Genomic DNA, 17,235 nt, shown 5'->3' with positions numbered 1-17,235 from the left:
AGTCCAAGCGTTTGAGATCCAACGCCGTCATCCTTTGTCCGTCTGGAGCCTCTACTATACTTCGTCAACCATGACGTGGAGCTCTCTTTGTCACTCGATGATACAGCCTACAGGGGAAGTCACCTATGGTAAACGAGACATCATGGCCCCTATAATTGCTGCAGCAGGACTCGAGTTATTCCCTTACCATTGCTCATCCGCCCAGATACCCTGTTCGAGGATTCAAAGCAATACCCGCCCATAGACCTTATTCGAAGCTTCAAAGCAATAGACCAAAGCACACTGACCGATAGCAAGATGAGGTACTCACTATCAGCCGCTCTCTTCGGCCTTGCCGCCATCCCCTTCGCCGCCGCTGCCACTCAAAGCATCACACCACACGATTCATTCTCGTCCTCCATCGGCGTCCTCGGCTGCAAGATCAACACCAACCGAGTCGCCTATTGGCCCGGCATGCCAGACTGCAACAACTTCTGCAAGAAGGTCACGAACACGAACAGTGGACAGTCAACATACCTCCTCCACATCGACTCATCCGGCGGAGCCTACGACATCTCATACGACGCATGGGTCTATCTGCAGAACGGTGGCACAGCTGCCCAGACCCCGCTGATGGGCGGTGGCATCAACATGGAAGTCGAAGATGCACCCCCCTCTGAGTGTGCCCATCTGCTCGACGGCGGCAAGATGCCTTTCACGGCACAGAATGGTGCTAACTTCTACACGAGCTGTATGAATAGCAACAGCTGGATTGGGAATAACAATGCGCTGTACGGTATCACTAATATGGCCTGCACTCTTGGTGTCGATGAGATTTGCTCTATGACGGATTATGGTCAGCCGGTTTGTCCTAGTGGTTTCGCGCATCTGAATGATCCGCTTGCTGGGCATACTGTCTACAACATTCAGTATGGGACTGGTCTGTCGATTCCTGCTGTCTAAGGTGTCCCGGAGCTGGGATGCGTGTGAACGGCGCATGCGGGCTTGTCAGGGTTCTTATAGATTGTAAGACCAACAGCAATAGATGGAGCTTGGATTTATATGAACGGCGTATGTGGAGTTGCTAGAGGTTCTTGAAGATCGCAAGACCAACATCAATAGATTTGCTTGCATGCTGACAAACGTTGCTTCTTTGCCGCATCTCGTACCTATGCTGTGGATTCTGTTGAGCCTTTCAGTGTATGCGGACCATGGTGACTGGACGTCTGGAAACCCCCGGCCTGAACCCGAAGAGGTTAGCCCAACAGCGTCCCCTTCACATGTGCCGACCAATTACTTTGAACGTATGGCGGAGTTGAACGGGGTTGCGACTCCCTCAGCTCCGACCTCGAAGTCGCAATTTCTTCGTTCTGGCTATCATTTCCACGACATGAGAAAGACAGTCGTGAACTCTGAGACCGATGTTCATATTGTTGTGGTCGAGTCATGTTGTTGCTGGTTGAACAGTCGCCTTGAACGCAAGATCCATTAGACTACATCGATGACTTAAGTGCGCGCCTGGCGCCCTGCAGTGCAGATAGTGCAGGGTATGTGATGGGCTGAGGCAGACTCCGCTTGGCCTGCTCGCATTACTTCACTGTACTTGCCTTTCCTTCTGTTGACTAGGTCAAGAAGCACGTTCGTGCTCAAGCTATGATTCTCTGCTTCATGCTGCGAGACCTACCATGAGCGAGATACCAATGCGGCATGGCAACCGTTACGGGACCACTAATCTTCATGATCAGGCTACAGCATTGTTGGGCGACTTAAACCTCGGTAACCTCGTACAGATACAGCAAGCTACTTTCATATCCTGCTCCCAGGCGTCCCATCAAAGCAAGCCCCTCGCTCCCAAGGTCGTACGCCAGAACTGTGTATTCCCTGCCTATACTATCGAGACCATAACCACATTCCAAGATGGGGAAGAGGTTGCAGCCAGAGGCACTGCTTGTACAACCGAGCTAATATGGGAAAGGCGCGAGGATCTTGGAGCGGGCGTGTTCGGTGAGGTACACCGCGAAGATTGCACGGAAGCCGAGAACACCTTGAAGAGTAGAGCAGTCAAGGTCTTGCGCAGGCGCCAGCTTGATCGTATGAACATTGATTACAAGAAAGAGTTGGAGCCTCTCATACATCTCTCGCAGGTGAACCGATTCCTAGCCGTCTCTTCAATTTCGCTTGCTAAACCTTTGTTACAGCCAAATTATGCTCAAAGGTTTGTCGAATTCTACTCGTGGTACGAAAATGACGACAACGTCTTCATGGCCATGGAGTACATCCCGGCTGGCGACCTCGAATCATATATCGGAAACGGCCTAACGGAATCAGACTCGAGACAAATTGGCCGTCAAGTGCTCTATGGTATCCGTGACATGCATCGACTAGACTTCATTCATCGAGACATAAAACCTGGTGTTAGTATCATGACATGCCTGACTGTTCACTTGCTGACTTGACGAGCAGAACGTTTTTGTTGTACAGCACGCACCCCACTGGTGGGTAAAGATTGGCGATTTCAGCATTTGTAAAAGCACTTTGACGAAGCATACAACCTTACACACACAAGTCGGTACCGAAGGCTACCAAGCCCCAGAGATCGTGGGACTCGTGCCAACAGAAAGGCTGCGTCAATACAATGCCAAATGCGATGTCTGGTCATATGGCTGTCTTCTGTATGAAATGCTAACCACCAGGGTACCTTTTGCAGACATGGGTGCGTTGACAAGCTTTTGTTATGGACGATCCTCGTTTCCGTTGGAGGAATTGAGCCGTGCCAACATCAGCGAAATCGCAACAGAGTTCCTTCAGAGACTGTTGCAGCCGAAGCCCCGCGAGCGACCTGCCTCCGAAGAAGCAACAGCGTTTGGCGACAGCTGGTTCCAGCTCCAAGAAGTAGCAACGGAGAACCGATTTCAGTCAATCGAGAGGGCACCACTACCAGATATGACGCGGCTTGGACTGCATGATGTATCAAGCCTGCCCTACGCGGAGATACCAGCTGGTCGTCAGACTGGCTTCACGAATCAGGCGTTAAAGCTCCCGGCGTTCTCAGGTGACCATAAAGCCAACGATGAGCCGAAAGTCAGTTCAGCTACCGCAACAGCGCCTGCTACGTCAACTGTATCGAAGACGATCATTCAAAACAAAACTTCAAGCCATGCAAACAGGCACGAGGAGTCGGCATATGAGCACAAGTGGGCTACCGACACGCCAGCAGGATCTTCTACGGAGGCCCGCCCGAGAAAGCAGATCCTGTACTTCAAAGATGCGGTAGGCCGTATATTCACATACCCCTGGGACCTGTGCCGCAAGTGGGACAGTATGGAGCGTCTCATCCACCAGGCTTTTGCACACGATGACGAGATCGGCCCGCATGTACTGAATGGTCGTTACGACTTGATCGGTCCGGAGAAGGACATCATCATGCCCGTCTATTGGGAGGATGCAGTGGCGCCGGGAATGCACATCACGATGAATATGTGGTCGGTTTCAAAGGCGGAGTCAATGCCAGATTCATCCCTCGATCCTGAGTCACTTACGTCTCCAATGGATGATGATTTTATTGACGTAGGTGCTCTTCTGGAAGGCGTCAAATTTCCGGAGCGCGAGGGTGTGTATGTTGATCAACAAGATGTCGCGTTAATGCCGACACAATTATGATAGTGGACCGAAAACTCACCGAGCAAGAAATCACTGAGCAAGACCTCTCCGGATTTGCAAGGTGGTTGTTCCACGGTGAGCCTTGGCGCACAGAAGATAGAAAACGGCGCACATTGAAATCGATGTTCATTCCCCGCCAAACTTCCGGAGGCTCTGCGCACGGATAAATAGATCCCGATCTTGAACGAGTGGGCACCTGCATTGGCTCCAGCACACATTTCAGCAAGACCGTCTCGTTATGCCTCTTACCGGCCGATACGTCGATGCCCTCTACCACAACGCGACCTTGCCGAAAATGAGAGGTGCACAGTGGCCTTGGATCGGCGAACGCCGCCTGTTTAGTGTCGACAAGAAATAATTTGTCCAACGGATAGGAGTATGCAAAAGTGCTACCCAGTACCAGTCACTCCTTTGCTTCTCGAGTCCGTCTCTGTGATGCAACAAAACTTCTTGTCGCTAAGTAAACACAATGACTCAAGGCAGGAGAATGAACCATGCCATTGTCACCTTTGTGCAAGAACAAAGCCAAGCTGCTAACGCCTCACGAGGCACCTTTGCTGGCATCATAGCCCAGACTCCATATGGTCCGCTAGAAGCAGTACACTCGAATGGGCGAAGCGCCCAAAACAACTAAGACAACCTCGACTATAGACAAGACAAGCAACATGAAAGGCATGGCACTGCCTCGTCATTGAAGCACACTTAAGAATCTCGCATTGTGCGCCTGGCATCCTGCTCGTGGAGGCACCATAGCTCTTAAGTCGGAACAGACGGACTGAAGAAGATCAGGATTCAGTGCAATTACAATCGAGCTGAACTTCACGCCTTACCAACATTCCTCTGTCGTGTCAGGGTGACGGACTCGGTGCCGAACTCAAGTATCGCAGTCACGTAACGGAGTCGGAAGTGAAGTTCGAGAGTGCATCCAAACAATGAAGTATGGGAATGAAGTCGTTGCCTTGCGCCGCATACTCGGTATATCCTACTAGTCCTCCTGATTTTGTTCTTGTATCTGGCTTTCCTCCACCCACATTCTCCACTCACCTCAATCAAGGACAACCTTATCAAACCCAACAACTTCACCTTGAACTTGTTGAAGTGATCTTCTCCATCGACCTTTGGGAATACCTTGCAACTCAGTTACCACAACCACAACGGACATCGCTGTCAGGATTATTTCCACTCTCACCAAGATGCGTCCGATCTTCCTCTTTGCTGTGGTCTACTGCTTCATGGTGCTAGCCTGTTCGGCAAGCATGGATTTCACGGATGTGCCCACCGTTCACGACTCATACTCGTTGGCTGTGTCCATACCTGGAGCATGGATAGGAGACGATGGAGTCGATGATCTCCCAGCTTCCGAAGCTCATGATGGCGAAGACGAGGCGGGACTTCAAGACGGTATCGAGCAGACCATGAGCACCGTCTCTGGAGCATTGAGCCAGGGTGGGAGCGTCTTCTTCGTCATTCAACATATCAGTCTGGAAGAAGATCGAGCCGAGACTGCCACAGCTCCGAGTCTCTCTCGCATTTCTGAGCAGAGTCGCATTCCGATCAGAAAGTCCTCCCTAATGACAAAGACGAAAGCCTTCAAGTTTCCATCTTCTACACCCACCCCATACGGGTCGGGACTTCCGACACCCACAAGAGGTCGTCGTATCTCCTCGCAGGCAAGCGAGTACAATATCCCGAAGAAGGCCCAGGCACCGAATGAACTCGGTGATGAGACCAGCAGCACTACCGTACGTCTCATATCTCGTCCAAAAGCTTTCGAAACACCGATCGCACCGATCAGACGAATGCTACCATCTGCCCGAAAACTTTCATCAACACGATCGTGCTCTACACCGGCTTCTGTAATGGCCAGAAGACCTTCCTACCCGACGGCGGAAGGCAACCCAGGTACTTCTATGACGATCAAGAACAAACTCCACGCTCGTGTCGATCACCGCCGATACCTGAGTGAACCAATCCCTCTTCACTTTGGGAACACCAAAGTTGACATCAACACGCCCGAATCCGAAGTCTTCAAATCTCGGGACAAGATACCACGAGAATCACCACCGACTTCTCCATTTACACCACCAATCACGCCGACACCTAGTCGTAACTTTCACAGTGTCAGCGTGTCAGGAGTTGAATCGGCGATGGCGAGCATGAAGAATATCGAATATTACACTCGATTCGGCCATCGCCGACACGTGAGCGAGCCAATGCGTTCCTCAAGCAAATATACAGAAATTGACTTGAGCATGGACGAGTCCGAAGTATTCAAGTCCAGACACAGGCTGTCTCGAGACACGAGTCCGATTTTACCTCTCACCCCACCAGCCACGATCCTAAGCCCCTCTATCCACATCTTGGACATGGCTCCAATGACACTGGCGAGCACCCGGGCTGATCAAGGAGATAATGCTCAGGTGGAGTATGATCAAGACATCAAGATCAAAAGTGAGAATGACTTCACAGTCGGGGAAGTTGAGAACCCATTCCTTGGCGCAGCAGACAACGAACAAGAAGTTCAGAGCGATGATGGAATCCAGATGCTGAAGAAGGCCTGGCTGAGACAGCCAAAGCGGATGTCATGGTAGACGATGGGACAAATGGTGCAGGAGGGGCAAGCGGTTAGATCAAGAAGATCTGGTAATGAAACCGGCGAGGATAGATCAAGAAGATCTGATATCAAAACCGGCCAATGCATGCGCAGAGCCTTATGAAGCAGCAGTAGTATAGCAATGAGAATAGTCTCTGAATCTTGTTGATGGTACTTTCCTTTCATTTTGTTACTATGATTTAGGATGACTATGGAATAAAGGGGTATGCCTCTGTGCGTCGCCGTAGATTCATCTGCCTTCACTAGCGTGGTTGTTTCGCGTTGAGCTTGGCAAGCTCAACTTCTTTTCCTCGGGGCCACAGCTTCTGAGTCTTCACACGTCGACTTTACAATTCGCGCACAGCGTTCACAGCTATCGTAGGTGCAGTCCCGTGTTGAGAACGCTCTCTTGTTCTCCTCCTGACTCGTGAGTCGAGTGCAATTTGCGTACAGCTTTCAGCTCTGCGCCCTTTTCGGAAGAATCACACCCTCATCAAAAGCATGCGCTCGCCTGCACAATTCTCGGTGTGTCGGCATATCTATCTCATTGTGTGACGGCTATGAATGAAGTATCGAGGTTAGCAGATGCTCTGTCGGAATGACCCTTCGTCGATTGTTGCTCGCCCATGCATCTAGATTACAAGGCGAGGGCAAGCAGCTGACAGCATCATGAACACCTGGCTGAACAGCGGTCGGCGGCAGGGAGCTTACAGCAGTCCGGGGTCGGATGGTCATGAAAAGTCAGCGGGAGGTAATTGTTTGCTGAGCAAGCACCTCGTGGACGCAAGGAAGGCCAGATAGCCGCAATGTGGCAACTCAGGTGAGAACACAAGCATTGCCATGCTGATGTTTTATAGGTTCATGGTTGCTACCTATACGCTTATGTTCCTGTCCAGTCCTTTTGAGTCCTCAAGAAGCACTCACTTTTCATGAGCTCTTGGTTCTCGACGATTTTCAGCAGTAGTTCTTCAACACGGCGCATACCTCGAAGTAGCTTAGTGCTGCCCTTCCACTGATTGATTGTCGAGCAATTCACATTGGGCATTGCCGCCATGCTCCAACACTACGAATAGCAATTTTCTTGCACTTTCCGCCCACTGGACTAAACGGTGATCAAACGTACATCATACGCGCAACCCACATGCCATCTGTCTGTCACTACGGCGAATATCACTATCGTTAGTGACGCTACAATAGTGACTTAGCCGCAGAGAAGCGGCTATTGCAGCATCTGCCCTTTGTCTTGTCGGTCACAATGGCCCTTTCTCATTGAAGTGCGTTGTGCGTTTGTCTTTGATGACTCGAAGCTACGCTGCGCCTCAGAGTGTCTGTTGCTGAGGCACTATACGATGTCACGCCGCGAATGACGTAAATACTACATATATCTGGCACGAAATTCTTCCTTCCCTCAACATCATCTTGTCCATCATCCACTGGGAATTCAACCACCATCTACTTCAAACTCAACCTTCGAAATCCAATCCAGTCTAGAACTGTCCAGTCAGATCAGCCTACCACGCTCGAGAATTTGTCAGTCTTCGACGACGATATCAAAGCTTCGTCTACCTACAACTCGAATACACTTCTGTCTGTCAACATCAAAAGCCATGGCTAGCCAGATTCGAAAAGACTTCATCCTGGACTCAGCTACCGATGATTCGAGCATCGGCGATGGTCCTTTCCGATACATGCCAGCCGCAGATCGTGTTCGACTTTTGCAGGGTCAACAGGTAGAGTTGGTTGCGGTCCTACCAGACGGTCAGCAGGTCCCACTCGGGAAGGAGTACTTACAGCTTCTGCGAGCAGCTTGGACAGTTCTCAGAAATCAGCTCGATAACATCGCAGGACCAGGGTTGTATGTTCGCGAGATCACGCACCTGCTGGTCCCTGTTCTGTCCGCGGCTGCTCTTAGAATGATCATGACTTCCGTGCGACACGGTCTTCAGAAGAAGCAAGGCGCGCTTCCAGAAATTCCTCATCAAGACGGAACATCCCTTTACAAACACACTGCGATCCGACAAGCAGCAACGGCTATTGGCTTCGGCTATATCGTTCCTCAGATGAAAAAGTACATCGAGAAGACTAGATACCGAGGAGATGATCACAGATACAAATCACCTGTCGACGACATCAAACTCATCTACGGTTCTCCTGTCAACCAGGCCATGACAGAGGCCAAGAATCAGCTTGTCGAGTGGCTTGTGAAGGCTGAACTCGACAAGAACCTGACCAACAGAAAGGCGGTCAACGCGTGTATGTGGGAGATTCCTGAGTTCGCCAATGCGGTCGTGGTAGAGGAGGCACGAGAGAAAGCATTCAGAAACTCACCTAACTACCGAGCAAAGAAGATCAAGCAAGCCAAGAAGGACTCGAAGAGAAACTAGAAACTGGTATGAAGTTGAAGCAAGAGTGTTTTGTAGAAGAGGGTGAATAATTTTGTTATGACGTTTGAGTTGGTTTGAAGCACATCAGAAAATCACAAAAACAATTGGAAAAGAGGAGAAAACAGATATCGTTGACGCGAAGTTTTGGGCTGGGCCAGAACATGGATATCGACGGGACACAATAGAGAGGCGAGGCGCTACTGCTAGTAGGCAAATACAAAAAGTCAACACAGATGGCAAGTTCTGCAATATATTCCTTCTTTCCTTGTGCCGTTCGGATAACACTACATAGTAACGGATTGCTGTTTCTTCCGGCTCCTGGATTGCTCATTGGTTGTATACTGTTCAGCTGACCACGTAACACGACACTGATTGGCATGTAGAGGTCAGGATTGGCGCAGCGAAGAAGAACAGCTTGCGTGATCACACAGAGGCTGTTTATGGTTGTCGTACCATGAGGACAGCAAGCTTGGTTTTGACAAACCAAGTGGCAGCTGAAAAGGCGGGGAGCTTTCGACCTTTTTGCATACCGGCTCGAGAGTGTATGATTACTTGCAGGCTGCAACACTTCTACACAAAATGATCTGATAACAGCCAAAGCAGTCTTACTCATGATCTGTGTATGGAGCATCTTCCCCTGGAGGAGGATTCAAGCAGACGACGTACGACGGCCACAGTGGTCACTAGGCATATGCAGGACCGGCATTGCCACGATTATATATGCAAGTGGACCTTGGTGTGAATGATATCGGCGCACTCAACACCTTGACTGCATACTTCCCACGACCAGGAGAGGCGCTAACAACTAGTGCTTGCACTTCAGATACGCTTCTGACTACAAAGTCTCTACTTCTCCGATACTTCAACCAGAACACTTTGACAAAGTCGTCTATCGGTTTCAAGAAATAGATCTACTGAAGACGAATTTTCAACCTCTAACCTCAAGTATAACAAAGGCAAGTACTTTCAGCCTGCAGCAATTCGATCTACTAACGTAGTCCAGCCATACCAAGGATTCTATCGCGATAAAGAAGATGTCGAGTCTCGCTCCGCTAAAGCTACAGCAGCCAGCTGGCACCATCCTTCCCCTCCAGAAGCTAGGCTCGATGACCGAAGAAGAAATCCGAAAGTAAATACCGCTCAATCAGACGATATCACTCTCACTAACAGCTCTGCAGCCTCCGCAACGGTCCTACCACACAGTTGGTCACCGAAAAGGCAGACGGTACCCTCAAGGGCTTTGGTTACGACGAATACCCTCTCGCAGCAGTCCGAGCTGGGGCACCTGTTGCAGATCTCGCTATGTATCGATTTCGTCCAGGCGCTGTTCCTCCCCAGATCGTCATGCCAACCGACGACCCTCAGGCATACGCCGAGATCTTCCACACTATCTTGGCTTCGATCGATGCTGGTGAGCCTCTCAAAGTCGCGTTGATCTACAACGAGCCAATCATGGCATACCACCGAATCGGCGAAGGGGCCTTGAACCTGGGGATCTCTCCTATGGTCGAGAATCTTCAGGCTCGGTTGAACGCTCTCATCAACCCTAATATGCACGAGAAGTATATGAGGATCCCACCAACAGACATCAAGAACGTCTTCGCCTCATATCCTAGTGGCCACCACCTCCGAGCCAGAGTGACTGGCGGTGTTGGTCGAGGATTGGCTTGCCGATGCATCGATAAGATGTATTACTCTGAATTGCAAAAGCTTCTGGCTAATGATCAGACAATCAGAGGTGATATCGCACTGGCACAGAAGGATTGGGAGAACAAGCGGCGAGCTGGCCAAGACATTTACCGACGACAGTGAACGGTTCCGTGTTCCTGTGCTGGTGACAGAAAATCGAGAGGAGATCAAGGTGGCGATGAGAAGGCGGTGACAGAATAGCTGTCTAGATATGCCGATTGTAAGGTGGTCAAACAAGCTTTGCGTGCGTCCTCCTCACGATTATGGGACGGCTTCTGGCAGCAGAGAATGTCATGAACGATCTGATGAGTTTGAGTACAGAGGCAAGGCTCATAAGCTCCTCTATCTGGTTCAAAACCCATCTCATACAGTACGTAGCGTATGTGCTTCATGCTTTGAATGAACTTGGCACGTACTGTATCATGTCGTGTCTCCTGTGTTGCTCGACTTCCAATTTGTAGACGCAAAGTAGCTCGGCCACTGTAGGCTGGTTTGCCTTCGCCTTACGAGACTTCATGAGGTTTTGCATGTGCTTTGATGTTATACTAAACAGGAGCAAACATTGCCGCTTGCTCACAGAAGCGATTGGCTTCGTATCCATAAGTAGCTGCGCTTCCGCTGCTGCTCGGGATCCCACACGAAGTGGTACCAGGCCAACAGTATGACTCTTCCGGCATGATGGAGTTTGTCGATGGCTGCAGGATCTCGGCCAGGATACCATAGAACCGACCCCTTATCAGCTTGAGCTATCCTGATCAGAAGTGCCAGCGTTCTTCATCCTCGAAACCTGTATATCGACCCCTCGAAACCTCGAACCCTCATACTAACGCTACGTATGATTTGAAACCTCGTTGACGATGCCTATATAGGTATAACGTCGCCAAGAGTGGCTTACTGATGTCAGTCTAGTCGAGATAAGCGTCGACTAAGCTAATAACGTTAATCAATAGGGAAGTTAGCGACTGTGACAGTCGTAACTAGAAGAACGGTGAATTTATTTAACGGATTACAGTTACATTCCTCCTCCTCGTCGTCGTCGTCATCATTAATAACATCCTTTGTTGTCCTTACTAGCTCTACTTAACAGTAGTCTATTCGTTAACCATTACGCTGCGAAAAAACACGTAACGGTAGTATAAATACCACCTCAACGACGGTTGTCCCAATCAGGGTAGGCCGACGACAAGGTTAAGACGATACAAACCTCGAAGTTTCGAATCAACAGGGTCAAGTATCGTAATACAGTATCGAGGTTCGAATATAAAGAACGCTGAGAAGGGCAGGACGTTGATAAGGCTGTTCTGCCAGTGGTCAAGTATACTATAGCAACAGTCAAACCGGAAACAAAATCCATGTTTCGAGCCCGGCTAATTCCAATACACGGCACCCTCTCTCTGATCAACCAAATGAAGAGTCAAAGTAACCAGACTGAGTATCGTGGTGGAGACCACAAATACAAGGCTCCTCTCACCGATATAGCAGAGCTCTACAACTCGCCAAACAGCCAAAGCATGCATTATCCCAAGGACAAGCTCGTCGAGTGGGCTGTGAAGTCACTCTTTGACGAAAACCTCACGAACACCCAAAGGTCGAGACTTGTATGAGTACCATCCCTGATTTCGGCGATGCCGTACGAGCTCTCGAAAACCAAGAGAAAGCTGTTCGAAAGCAGAGAGCTGATGCGAAGGCGCAGAAAAAGGCTTGAAAGAGAGGAGCCCACTCAATTGCCTATCTTCCTCGAGATCCCTTCACATCTGCGATGCTACGATACTTTAACCCCTAAATCTCATGTATGAGTACACCCATCCTTCCTGCTCTCGTGGCATGAAGTGCCGGCAAGTTCCAGCTGGTCGTGCAGACAACAAGTGAAAGCAGACGAGTAGTGCTACGAGTGTTGAACGTCACTCGTGGTGTTTGGAGGCCATGATAGTGTCAGATAGATCTGTAAGTGGACCCCGACCAGTCACTTCCTACTCCCTCGAGGCAAGACTAATCTTTAGCGCCTGCACTTCATATATTGCTTCGAGTACAAATTCCTTGCTCTCCTAGAATTGTTTTCTTCCTTCTTGTGTTTCCATACTTTGAATCAGCTGTCTCCCAAGAACAGATCGAGATCCTTCTTCATCGAAGACAATCATCCGATCGATCAGTATAGTCGCTCAGCTGAGGCAGCGCTTCAGGCAAGTCGATTACCACAGTGGTGTTATACAATTCCGACTAACCAGATTCAGCATCTCAGATTCATTCAGGTGACCGCAAGATGGCTACAATCGAGATTCAATACCAGGATCTACTGGATGATACCCTACCTCGACCGAAGCTCGAGGACATGATTCCACCACATATCAGACAGTAAGTACGCTGTGATCATTGGTTGAACTTCCACTGACAAGTATGCAGACTCAAAGCTGGTCCAAAAGTTCTATTGAAGGTGAAGATCAACGGTCAACTCGCGGACTTTCCATTCAACGAGCAATACCTCCGCGCGGTAGTCGCTGCCATGCCTGCTGCCGAACGAGCGATCAAAAGTCATAACGGCCCCGTCAAAATCATTGTCTTACCTGGCACCGACACCAAGGCCTACAAGGAGCTCTTCGAAACTCTTCAAGCCACTGTCGACAACGCATGGTACACGGGCATCAGAACAATCTACTCCCCAGAGCTGACCCTTAACGCCTATCAGCGAATTGGTCGAGCGGGCCGAATGTTTCGAATGATGGCTATCGACCAAGACTTGCAGAAACGTATCAACGCCATCTTATTCCCAGATCTCAACGGGAAGTCCCTGAAGTTTGTCGCAGCGGCTGATATTGCTGGTATCTACAATCGACTCTCAAACACTCATAAGCTAAGATACTCGCTCGCAAATGCCATTGCTAGAGGTCTCGTTGCACGAAAGGTTGCTCATGCTCACCACAAGGACATTGTACAGCTTATGTCTGACGATGAGGCGTTTGGTGCAGAGGTGAAGGCTGCTCAGAAGGTCTGGGCTGCTAAGCGAAACGCAGGCATCGATATCCTGGGCAAGGAGGCATGCCAGGATTATCTCTACGTTGTTTGAAGATTGATCGATCAGCGACAGATGAGGTTCGAGAGAGAGACTCGTCATGGGGGTTGGTTCTGTGTCTGATGACCAGGGAACGGTTTTGCCAAATCAATGGTTGCCATAGCGTTCGCTGGTCAGCATTCTAGACACTTATTAAACCTCAAGCAAACTTCACATAGCATAGACATAGAGTCAAGCCGGCTCTAGAAAAGGGCAGCACAGGCGATTGTCGTTATCATAGGCATTGACAAACAACTTTGGCGTCAAACAAGCAAGCGTAATAGAAGCAATAATCGAGGCACATAGATGCCCAAACCTTTCTTGTGTCTTTCCTGCCACTTCGTTCCGTTCATACTCTTGGGCAACCACCGTTTCTGCCGTCCGAACTTGGTTTGCAAGATGAGCTACCGTGGGTAGTGCTTCAGTAGGGGCAGCGGAGTATCCAGAGGCAGTGGTCGTCTCAGGAGAGCATCGCGCTCTGAAGCGAGGAGTGCATACGAGTGCCAAGCCAATTCAGTGAGCTCATATTGTGAGATTGTTCCAAGCACGGCTGACCGCCACTATATCTGTGAGTGAACATTTGGGGTCCCGCTTCCTAACTCCCTGGGGGAAGGCGCTAACCACTAGTGCCTGCACTCCAGATAGTTCCTTGGGTACAAGAACGACTCTCGTTCTCAGCGAACCTTTCTGCTTTCCTTCTTCTTGTCCACCAAGTGGAAGAGTCGATCGATCAAGACAAAGCTGGTTCTTGGATCTTTCTCGATAATCGAAACAAGTAAGCCACTACCAACAAGCAATGTTGCCTTCTCAACTAACATAAGGACAGCCTTACTATCAATATACCTGATCTATAGTCCAAGATGGCTGCTATCGTCCCTGCACTCGAGATACAGGCGCCGACTGGTGGCGCGATGCCACCAGAACGACTACCGTCAATGAGTCGGACCCGCATCGGGAGGTAAGCTCGTCAATACCTCATAGCGGCCTAGCTAACCATTACACAGACTAGCAGACAGCCGCACCGTCCAACTACTGATCGAGAATGACCAAGGCGAGCTCGAAAGCTTCGGCTTCGATGCGATCAGTGAGGCTCTGGTCTGTGCCGGCTCCCCCCTCATCAACGTGGCTTTCGCTCGTCTGCCAGCTGGGGAAGTCAGGGACCGTGTAGTCTTGCCTGGCAGTGACACACAATCCTACACCTATATCTTCAACCACCTACAGGCTCAACTCGACGCTCGCCGCCAGCTCGACTTGCCCATCATCGAGAACGAACCGATCATGGCTCACGTCCGGATTGGTGAAGCCGCACTGAATCTTGGCATGTCTTCGGTATTCGATACTCTCAATATACGAACGATGCAGGAGATCTTGAATCCTGATCTCCATACCTCTTACCTCCAAGTCTCAGCTACCGAATTCGAGAACGTCGTTACAACCTTCCTGAGTCATCACGACCTTCACGTCCAGATCATTGATGCAGTCGGTCGAGCTATGGCTTGTCAGAGACTCGAAGATCAACACCTTGCTGGCATCCGACGAGTGCTAGAGGAGAATCAGATCATTCGGGATGAGGTGAGGGAGGCAGAAGGGAGGTGGATTCGCAAGGGACAGGCAGGTGAGGACATCTATAAAGCACAATAGATGTTCGAGTATCCTGCGCTTCTCAGATTCTGGTGAAGCGAGTCTTATGAAGTACGACGTTGGGTTGAGAGGAAGGAGATCAGAAGGACGTTCTTGGATCAGGGTGACCTATACATTTCTTGTTCAGTTCTAGATAGGTCTCCTTCAGAGAAGAAACATCGATCTCGTGTATGAGAACCGAAATATGACGGCAAATTCTGTCCGTTCAGAAGGCTCTTCTGCAACTACTCTGCTGATGTTTGATGCATAGTCCAGTTACGCACATCTGTAACGTGTACCGATAGAGCGCCGATCTTCCATGCAAGGACCGCTTGATGCTTGCTCAACATATATCATTGCAATGGGTTTGTATTTCTGCTTGTACGTTAAATTGACCGATGGAAAGCAAACACCCATGAAGATGTTTGCATCTGATGAGGTATTCTTCTGCTCATTCAGGCTGCTCCTTGGCTGGTGCTTCTCATTCCTTGCAAGCAAAAGCTATACCTGTTATATCATATCACCTACGTGGCATTTGACCGTACAAGCTGCCGTGAGCCTTCGCTCGAGCGCCTTTCGTGATGCCACCAAAGATGACTACCACACTGGGCGGCAGTGGATTCAGTGTCGAAGTGGCACTGGGCTTCGCTGCTGCCACTCGGCCGTGTTTGACTGGCGCTGCTGTCATACTGCTTTCACCCCCGAGCCCGGTTAACGACGGCAGACACTTTTGCATCAGTGATATTGATCGACGTGGCGTCGCCGTGGTGATAAGGTCTGGTAAGTGAACGTGGCTGGGCCACAAACGAATCCATGAACCATAAAAGCCCAGGTTCCACCAGCTTTCTTCTCTTTAACTCTGCCAATCCAGGTTGTTAACCTTCCGTCCACCTTTCTGAGACTTCGAAGTCGATCATCAAATCGTGGAAAGACAGTGTTACCGAACTTCAGGTAAGGCTCCTTGGGGAGAACAATACGTGTATGCTGACAGCTTAGCTGATAGATATCCACGATGGCTGCCGCTAACACAACCTTGCGTGTGCCATATCCGACGTACGATACTTCTCAGCTCACTGCAGATATTGAATCCATGAATCGCAGAGGCCTTCGATGGTAAGTTGACCAAAAGCACCATGCACCTTCTCAACTAACACACATTGCTAGGCTCCGAACTGGTGACCGCGTCGTTGTCCTAGTCGACGAGAACGGTGTCCTTAGAGACATCGGCTTCAACAGCGTACCCTTCAATGCTTTGAAAGCCAACTTCCCAGTCATCAAGCGAGCAGCCGCCGCGTCAAAGCTTCGACGAATCACCACAGTCATCGTCTCGGCCCCAGCAGATGGCTTGCAAGAACTCCTTACACTCCTCGAAGACACGATCACGACCGCTTGGCGACAGAACCTCCCACACCCAGAAGAGACACCATTGTATACCTACAACCAGATCGGCGAGGCAGCACACGGGCTAGGACGAAACAGTCTTGCAGAATTGACCGTTCTTCGAGCCAACCGTATCCTAGACCGAGACCTGCGAGAGCGAGTCGTCAACATCTCTGCTGCAGACGTTCGGGCTATCTACAGCAACCTTGCTGCTGATCACACTTTGCGACAGGCTGTGAGCAGCTCCATCGCTCGAGGTATCATTGCTAAACGAATCGCAAATTCGAAGGAGTTGAGGGAGGTTGAGGAGGAGATCCAAGAGTTCAAGGATGAGCTGCAGTCGCGAAAGCAAGCCTGGAGCGCGAAGAAGAAGGCAGGGGAGGACATTAGAGTGCCGTCAAACACATATTGATTGCCTGTCGGGTTGGTTTTGGTGCCAGGAGAGGCTGCGAGAATGATGTCTGTTGTTTTGCGAGGTTTGAAAGTTGTTGGGCGAACCGCATCAGTCAGAGCGACCTGAAAGCGAATCATTACGTGTACCTATTGTTTCAGCGATGAGTGTTCGAGAACGCTTGACCAACGTCTCACATGAAGACGAGAACTGAAAGCGTCCATCAATGAATCAATGATTGAGAACCAGAAACCTTCCATTGATGTAACCCTTACGTTGTTATGTTCACCTTCCGCTTGAATTGCATAGCAGTGGTAAGCCCACAACGTGTCAGTACTCTATGTGGTCTGTGAAATGCAGAAAGAAGTTCAGCATGCAGTCAGTGGACCGCAAGTACGAACATGGAACAGGAATGAAGAGGAAGAAAGCATCAAGCTGATGACGGAAATGGTGAAGTCCGGAAGGCAATTAAGCCGGACTTCCAGGGCATGTG

The 17,235-nt window shown here is 49.9% G+C and overlaps 8 protein-coding genes across 8 annotated transcripts; all 8 read left to right on the top strand.

Annotated features, from left to right (window-relative positions):
- Positions 1 to 70: 70 nt before the first annotated feature.
- On the top strand, positions 71 to 942 carry PMZ80_005074 (uncharacterized protein; the record flags this gene model as incomplete). Its single annotated transcript, XM_064873495.1, has 2 exons — positions 71 to 75; positions 165 to 942. The coding sequence occupies 2 exons, from the start codon at positions 71 to 73 to the stop codon at positions 940 to 942; spliced, it is 783 nt and encodes a 260-aa protein (XP_064730599.1).
- A 722-nt stretch (positions 943 to 1,664) lies between these two features.
- On the top strand, positions 1,665 to 3,639 carry PMZ80_005073 (uncharacterized protein; the record flags this gene model as incomplete). Its single annotated transcript, XM_064873494.1, has 2 exons — positions 1,665 to 2,393; positions 2,443 to 3,639. The coding sequence occupies 2 exons, from the start codon at positions 1,665 to 1,667 to the stop codon at positions 3,637 to 3,639; spliced, it is 1,926 nt and encodes a 641-aa protein (XP_064730598.1).
- Positions 3,640 to 4,832: 1,193 nt separating this feature from the next.
- PMZ80_005072 (uncharacterized protein) lies at positions 4,833 to 6,230 on the top strand (the record flags this gene model as incomplete). Its single annotated transcript, XM_064873493.1, has 1 exon — positions 4,833 to 6,230. One exon carries the CDS (start codon positions 4,833 to 4,835, stop codon positions 6,228 to 6,230), a length of 1,398 nt encoding a protein of 465 aa, XP_064730597.1.
- Positions 6,231 to 7,839: 1,609 nt separating this feature from the next.
- Positions 7,840 to 8,616, top strand: PMZ80_005071 (uncharacterized protein; the record flags this gene model as incomplete). Its single annotated transcript, XM_064873492.1, has 1 exon — positions 7,840 to 8,616. The coding sequence occupies one exon, from the start codon at positions 7,840 to 7,842 to the stop codon at positions 8,614 to 8,616; it is 777 nt and encodes a 258-aa protein (XP_064730596.1).
- Positions 8,617 to 9,650: 1,034 nt separating this feature from the next.
- On the top strand, positions 9,651 to 10,428 carry PMZ80_005070 (uncharacterized protein; the record flags this gene model as incomplete). The annotated part of the gene is made up of 2 exons (XM_064873491.1): positions 9,651 to 9,745; positions 9,795 to 10,428. The coding sequence occupies 2 exons, from the start codon at positions 9,651 to 9,653 to the stop codon at positions 10,426 to 10,428; spliced, it is 729 nt and encodes a 242-aa protein (XP_064730595.1).
- Positions 10,429 to 12,565: 2,137 nt separating this feature from the next.
- Positions 12,566 to 13,366, top strand: PMZ80_005069 (uncharacterized protein; the record flags this gene model as incomplete). The annotated part of the gene is made up of 2 exons (XM_064873490.1): positions 12,566 to 12,657; positions 12,706 to 13,366. 2 exons carry the CDS (start codon positions 12,566 to 12,568, stop codon positions 13,364 to 13,366), a joined length of 753 nt encoding a protein of 250 aa, XP_064730594.1.
- An 845-nt stretch (positions 13,367 to 14,211) lies between these two features.
- On the top strand, positions 14,212 to 14,992 carry PMZ80_005068 (uncharacterized protein; the record flags this gene model as incomplete). The annotated part of the gene is made up of 2 exons (XM_064873489.1): positions 14,212 to 14,309; positions 14,356 to 14,992. 2 exons carry the CDS (start codon positions 14,212 to 14,214, stop codon positions 14,990 to 14,992), a joined length of 735 nt encoding a protein of 244 aa, XP_064730593.1.
- A 991-nt stretch (positions 14,993 to 15,983) lies between these two features.
- On the top strand, positions 15,984 to 16,763 carry PMZ80_005067 (uncharacterized protein; the record flags this gene model as incomplete). The annotated part of the gene is made up of 2 exons (XM_064873488.1): positions 15,984 to 16,084; positions 16,136 to 16,763. The coding sequence occupies 2 exons, from the start codon at positions 15,984 to 15,986 to the stop codon at positions 16,761 to 16,763; spliced, it is 729 nt and encodes a 242-aa protein (XP_064730592.1).
- Between the last annotated feature and the right edge of the window lie 472 nt (positions 16,764 to 17,235).

The sequence above is a fragment of the Knufia obscura genome (genome assembly GCF_036327395.1).
Source record: "Knufia obscura strain CCFEE 5817 isolate CBS 148926 chromosome Unknown scaffold_5, whole genome shotgun sequence".
Taxonomy (NCBI): domain Eukaryota; kingdom Fungi; phylum Ascomycota; class Eurotiomycetes; order Chaetothyriales; family Trichomeriaceae; genus Knufia; species Knufia obscura.
Note: the sequence above shows the minus strand (reverse complement) of the source record. Positions and strands in the feature narration are given on the sequence as shown.